The sequence below is a fragment of the Triticum dicoccoides genome, chromosome 2A (assembly GCF_002162155.2).
Source record: "Triticum dicoccoides isolate Atlit2015 ecotype Zavitan chromosome 2A, WEW_v2.0, whole genome shotgun sequence".
NCBI classification, from domain to species: Eukaryota; Viridiplantae; Streptophyta; class Magnoliopsida; order Poales; family Poaceae; genus Triticum; species Triticum dicoccoides.
This window is the reverse complement of record NC_041382.1, coordinates 202,781,980-202,788,784: the sequence shown is the minus strand read 5'-3', so window position 1 is coordinate 202,788,784 and position 6,805 is coordinate 202,781,980. Positions and strand designations below refer to the sequence as shown.

The 6,805-nt window shown below is 50.1% G+C and overlaps 1 protein-coding gene and 1 long non-coding RNA gene across 3 annotated transcripts; both read left to right on the top strand.

Annotated features, from left to right (window-relative positions):
- Window positions 1-694: 694 nt before the first annotated feature.
- LOC119359274 lies at window positions 695-1,497 on the top strand. Of its 2 annotated transcripts, none has more exons than XM_037625541.1 (2): window positions 695-947; window positions 1,032-1,497. In XM_037625541.1, the coding sequence occupies exons 1-2, from the start codon at window positions 753-755 to the stop codon at window positions 1,332-1,334; spliced, it is 498 nt and encodes a 165-aa protein (XP_037481438.1). In that variant the 5' UTR covers window positions 695-752; the 3' UTR covers window positions 1,335-1,497. The 2 variants fall into 2 exon arrangements, with proteins under 2 accessions (XP_037481438.1, XP_037481436.1); XM_037625539.1 differs by having other exon boundaries at window positions 1,029-1,497.
- A 2,156-nt stretch (window positions 1,498-3,653) lies between these two features.
- LOC119359273 lies at window positions 3,654-6,501 on the top strand. The gene is made up of 4 exons (XR_005172447.1): window positions 3,654-3,768; window positions 5,026-5,296; window positions 5,402-6,091; window positions 6,182-6,501. It is a non-coding gene; the product is annotated as an uncharacterized LOC119359273 (long non-coding RNA).
- Window positions 6,502-6,805: the final 304 nt, after the last annotated feature.

Genomic DNA, 6,805 nt, shown 5'->3' with positions numbered 1-6,805 from the left:
AACTGATATCGGTTCCACGAACAAAAGGGTGCCCCTGCTTCGAAGTTAACTTCGACGGCCCCATCATTGATTCTCGGTGTTTCCGTGTCGCGGTTACTAGTCCCCTCCCCTCAAAAATCAGTCGGCTCCGTCGCTTGTCTCGTCTGTTCCACCTGAGATAGTTTGCCTCGTGTGTTCCGAGTGTGTGATAATGCGGTTCGCGTCCTCCGTAACTGATATCGGTTCCACGAACGAAAAGGGTGCCCGTGCTTCGAAGTTAACTCTGACGGGCCCATCATCGATTTTCGGCGGTTCCCGATCCGCGATTACCAGTCCCCCTCTCCTATAAATCCATCGGTTCCGTCATTGGTCTTGTCGGATCCACTCCCAGCATCAACCGGTTCCGGGTCTTCACGAGGTATTTCCTCGGTTTTGAGTGTGTGATAAATCGGTTATTCAGACGACTTTTATGGCCCCAAAAAATGGAATCGACTAGGCTTAAATGCCATCGTTCACGCAAAACGTTGTCGCGCGCATTCGCCGCAACGGTAATGTACGCTTGGCGCGGATGGCTGCCTGTCGCGCGCTAGAGGGGACGAAAACGCTCAAAAGAAAATCTGTTTTCTGGGCAAGCTTGTGAGTTGTGACGACATGGATTGATACCCCACTGGATATAAAAAGGCTGCAAGACTTTTTCATGGACTCGTCCACTCCACACACAAAGCCACAGCACAGGCTCTCCAGAGAGCGCGCAGGCCATCTCACTGCTCACAATGTCATCCGGTAGCCATGGCAGCTCTACCTCTTCTCGTTTCCGGAGCGGAGGTACCTCTCCCATCCCGTACCGCGTGCACCCCATGGACTACGAGCCTTCCGTTAACTGCTACTGCGGCCGAAAGGCACCGCTCCTGACCTCTAGGACCGACGCCAATCCCGGCCGGAGGTACCTGTGCTGTTCACGGGCGACGGTAAGTGAGATCTGACTCTTATAGCCATGACTTTATCTTCTGTGCGTGTTCTTGATATGATAATATTGTGTGGTATGGCAGCAGGGATGCGGGTTCTGGCGCTGGTTTGACCCGAGGGCTAGCCCCTACCTTAGACAGCTACTCCTCGATCTGCGAAGCAAGATCGTTCGCATGGAGGGCGAGAACGCACTACTGCACATGTCTCTGGAGCAAGCCCTGTGCAAAGCAAGGCGCCGACAGAGCTTCAGCTCGCGGCTCGTTGCGTTTCTACTGATGGTAATTCTGTTCTTCATCTGCGTCTCGGCTTGGTCTCGGCTTGGTCTGGTGTACCGTCTGCTTGATCTTTGCATCTGTGATGTCGATGGTCATAAGTTATGTAGGTCCTAAGGCGAGTAATCAAGGCTGTGAAAACACCCAAAAAAATGTATCTGGAAGCTGTATCGTGGTGGGCGCGTTACTAATGAGAGGGAAACTTGTATTAGACTCTGTGTGAGTGTTGTATGGTGCAAATCGTGTCCATTAAGACTGGAGTGTGCCGGCTGTTCCATTATGCTGTTAGTATAAATAATCATCAAGTTGTTTTCCATGGTATCTCGGTCAAAAGCGCGGTAGCTCTGCTGCGTGTCATCAGACTGTACAAGGTGTAAGCGCTGACCTGCGCGTTCTGTTGTGATGCGGCCTCTGATGGACAACCGACAGCTCGTGATCACCGTATCCATCTTGGCAAGCTCTCAGTTATACTTTCAGAGCGTGCGAGCGTTTTTCGGCAAACTGTGGGCGCGCAGTGTATGACGTGACCGTGAGGTCCGTTGCCACACAAAAAAAACACATACTGTATTCGCTGTGTACGCTCATGTCGTCGAGAGACTTGCCGCACGCAAGAACGCGACGCGTGCCATGAGGAGCAAGATGGTGACGGGTGCGGCCATCGTGGTCTGGCTGGCTACATGGGCGGGTCTTCTCTTTTTGGTCAACTCGCTCGCGGCGCTCGTGTGTAACCCATCGGTGTTGAAGTCCAGTTGTGTCTAGGTCGTGGCTTCGTCGGTTTATCCAAGCCACATGTATCGGTCGTTGTTAATTCTGTCGAGTGTGTCCATGGCATTTGTATCACCGTTTCGTTCCTGCATCTTACCCATCTTTTTTTTAGAATTTTTTTATTCAAATCACAAAATAGTATAAAGTAGTTAACCCTTACAAGCACACTGAAATATAAACACAAAGGATCATGAACACCTAACCTAGAGTATCCTAAGACAACCATAATACAAAAAGATCTCCGGAGCCCGGTGTCATCATCCCTGAATCTTAAAAGAAGACCCCTGCAGCAGAAGGATATGCAAGCAGGTCATCATCTTCGACCACGGTACAATTGCCGTCATTCTACTTCCTCCTTTCTTGACACCAGCGCTGAGAGGGCATGGGTATCAATCCAACACCCCTGAAACAGCCGTCGCCATCTTTGACTTTGAGTACCGCGAAAAGTGTCCCTTCCGAAAGGAAGAGAACTCGAGCCATCCGACCGATCCAGCACCGCGGCCGGGCCAACCGCCCGGATAAAGTAGGATCTTCCACCAGCATCGGCGCAGAGAAAGAAGAAGAACAGCAGCAGCAAATCATACCGACAAGAAAGAAGAAGGATCTTCGTCTCCCTGCATCCATCGCCCATCTGAGAACCCAAACGGCCAGTGCCAATGGACCTCCATCCACCATAGCCTGCGACCTCGACGAGATCCGAGGATCCCCCACCCCGCTGGCTCCTAGACGAAGGCAAAAGCCTCGCCTAACCGCGAACGGAGCCCGGAGAAATTTATTCCGACACGACACCACCGCAACGGCCTCGGCAACGTCTTCCTCAACTCTAACCCTATCACACACCCACCAAGCGAACAGACCCTAGGTTCCCCCTCCCTCCCGCCGCCGAAGCGGCCAACGGAGAGAGAGAGGGAACAAGCGGCGCGCAAGGGAACCCTCGTCGCCTTCATAGATCGCCTCGTGCGATCCTACTTTTCCGGAGCGGAGCAAAAGCAATCGGCCGATCAAAAAACAAGTAACATTTCTGCATCTTACCAACTGGTGCGTGTGGTTTCTAACGTGTTATTTTTTACAGTTTTGCTAAAGCACATTAAATAAGTGAATCAAACACAAAGAGGAAAAAAAATATCCACACGAATCTCGACGTAAGATCAATGACATAGGATTTAGATGCGCAATAACTAGGGCACATCTAGATGTGCTCTAGACACACCCTATTTTTTGTGGTTAAGTAAACGCAATCCGACCCATTGGCGCGCCTCCGTAGGGCAGATCGAACTTTTTTTTAGTATGGCCAGATCGAATTTAGGGTCGAATAGCCCACTTTGTCTGTGTGTCCATGTGTTACCTGGTGACCAAAAAAATGTACAAAAACGTAAATCGTGACTTTAAAAACTGTAAAGCGTTCTCACCGTAAACACGAAATCGTGGGAGTCTGTGTCGTGAGATGCCCGTATTACCACGTACGACCACGTCTATGCAAAAACGATACTCAGAACGTAATGCCCACGATTTGTACGATATATTTTTGTAAACGAATCCCAAATTATGGAGACAAAAAAAGCACTGCGTCATCGGGGTCCCCGGCATGCCGCTTTCGGTGGGTGTCTGTGAAAACTAAAAAGCCGTGGTGTCGCTAACCATTTTTGTGCGTCCTCGTTTGGCATCTACAACACCAATTGCTGAACGGGGATCTGCGAAAAGACGCAGCCCAGTTGAAGCTCGTCTCCATCGCCGTGCTCGGTAGTGGCGGCTGGAATGGATAGCCCGCATGATGCTACAGCCGGAGGTAAGTAGTAGTTGATCTTCCATTCTATATTCCCTAGTGTTTTTGCTGGTTAGGATCCCCGCATCTGGTATCTTAGCATCTGCCACTCGCTGTAGTGTTCTCGGCAACGCCGCCACCATCGATCGTGGGTACCTCCGAGGGAAGCCAGCTCGCCGGTTCATTACGCGCGCGCGACGTGATCCTGCCGGAAGGCGCGCGTCGCGTCCACTTCATGGGGGCCGGCGCGGGGGGTGAGCCTCTCACGTTTACCGTAGCGTCTGAAGATACGGTGATCGATTGCAATGGAGGGGCTATTCCTGCACCTCAGCCCGCTCGCACGGACGGCGGCACGGCCGGCATGCCCTCGCCGCGGTCTCAGACCAACGTCGACCACGAGTCGTCGCCCCCTACCTCCGTCGCCACCAGGGGCGGAGCCAGAATTTTGGTATAGGGGGACCAAGTCAAGTTCATTTTTTCTGGAGCAGAAGTAAATAACTAGAACCTTGCTATACGTACAATGAATTTTCGTCCAACACAATTAGTTGTCCGACATATGAAAATTTTGCATCACAAATAGGAACTTATATAATATAATTCGCATCATGATCACGATTATCTCAAGGACAGTACAAGATAGGATCGTACCATCAGAAATCACACAACCGAAACAAGTAAACAACAAAAAGCTGATGTATAAATTGAACAACAATATAAGACGGGAATTGAGATTATTAGATGATGTGATGTAGTGATGTGTTAAACCATGTGTCCTTGGCTAGTTCTCATTGGTTAGATCCGGAAGATTTGGCAACTGAAGAAAGTTGTGTCACGCCATCGCCGTAAGAATAGGATCAAGAGTAGCAGCAGGGCTGGGAGAGCAGAGGCGGCCGGGCAGGCTAGGGCACGGAACGGCTGCGGATATTTTTCTGCGTACTAATCACAGGAGAGCACAACGCCCGAGGAGACTTGAGCCAATAGCCCAACCTGACTACTAGTGGGCTTCACATGGGCCTTATTCCCTTTTCTAAACTTAACGCTTAGAAGGGGGGGGGGGCAAGTATGTAGATATACGTGGGATTACATGCTTCGTATCGCTAATTAGACAGCATCGCTCGATCGTTAGGGGGGGGGCCAGGCCCCTGCTCGCCCCCCTTGTCTCCGCCACTGGTCGCCACCGAGGGATACGCGCGCCGTCAGAGGTGATGTGGCGCCCATCACTTGTGATCCAAATTCTGGCTTCCCATATTGATATTTCATACCTACTTGATCTTTTCTCAGAAACCGCAACGGCAGCTCCTGCAGCCGATCGACAATGGAGGGGGGAGGTCGGACCAACTCAATCCAGCGCGCCTTTAGCCTCGCCGCGGAGAGAGGCTCGCCTGTCGTCTTCGAGCCGGCTGTGGGTATGGTCTTCTCGTCAGAGCAAGAGGCGCACGAGTTTTACAACGCCTATTCTTGGGAAGTTGGGTTCGGGATCAAGTGGGGAAACAAGTATACCACGAAGCCCGCATGCTACAAAACAATGCAGGAATTCCTCTGCTCGTGCGAGGTGGGAAAAACTCTTGGATCATACACAGGGTTCCATTTTTTTATGCATTCTTTTGCTTTCGTTCCGCGCAAGATAGAGCTTATTAGTGTGTTACATCCAACGCAGGGATCCAACAAGGAGGAGAACACAAAATCTGCTAGGACAAAATGCAAGGCTATGGTCAGGCTAAAGAGGACTGCAGATGATGGATGGTACTTCTCCACAGTCGTCCTGACCCATAACCACGAGCTTGCAGACACTGCCGGAGAGAAGAAGGTGTGGAAGTGCCACAATACCATTGACTCGTCCATCAAAGAACTGATCAAGCATATGCGGTCTAACAACATCCCTGTGAACAAGGTTTATGGCGTGATGTCCGATATACACGGGTGTCACGAAGAGGTTCCCTTCGGCAAGCGTTGTCTGAAGAATCTATGCGCAACCCTCGTACATGATTCAAGCCTCGACGACATCACGAAGACGCTCGATATATTCAGTAAGATGCAAGCGCAAAACCCTGATTTTTTTACGCGGTGAAGGTCGACTCAGAGAGGCGTGTGCATCGCATTCTTTGGTGTCACTCGAAGAGCCGAGCTGACTATCATCTGTTTGGTGATGTGCTGACCTTCGACACCACTTATAAGAGTAATCTGTATGAGATGCCTGTGGGTCTTTTCGTTGGAGTGAACAATCACTACCAATCTGCGCTGTTCGGGTGTGTTATTCTCAGAGAAGAAACAGAAGACTCATTCAAGTGGGCATTTTCTACCTTTGTTGAAGCCAACGGCGGGAAGACGCCACAGACGATACTCACAGGTACCAGGCAACTTGGTGTCATGTTTGTCTGTATATAAGGCATGCATTCCTCCTTATAAATCCTGACTCGTTTGTTCTGTGAACTATCAGATCAATGCCGGCAGATGGAAGTTGCTATCGCTCATACAATGCCCTCTACAGTCCACCGTTTGTGCAAATGGCACGTTATGAAAAGTATAAAGGAGAATCTTGGGGCATTATATAAGAAAGGCACCCCATTCCGAATTGACTTTAATCGTCTCACGAATGAGATGATGACTGTCGATGAGTTCGACCGTGGATGGGCTTATCTGATGGACACCTATGGACTTGCTGGCAACAGGTACATGGCACATATATATGATTGCCGTGACAAATGGGCCAAACCCTACCTCAGCTCGAACTTCTGCGCCAAGATGTGTAGCACGCAATGTAATGAGTGCATGAATAATGTGCTGAAAAGCTATGTTTCGCTTTCAGCACCTCTCAACCGTTTTGTGCTGCAGTATAACAAGCTCATAGCACAACGGTGCAAGGATGAAGACTTTGAGATGGCACACACAAAGAAGGTAAATAAATTTTTCATCGTAAACTCTCCGCCCCCCTAGCTAGTTTAGGTAACTCTCACTCTGATTGTATTCACCGTAGGGGCGTGCTTATATACATGCACGAGAGAGAGTACAAGAGGGAGGGAGAGAGATTACAACGGCACGAGGCCCACAATCAACTATACGT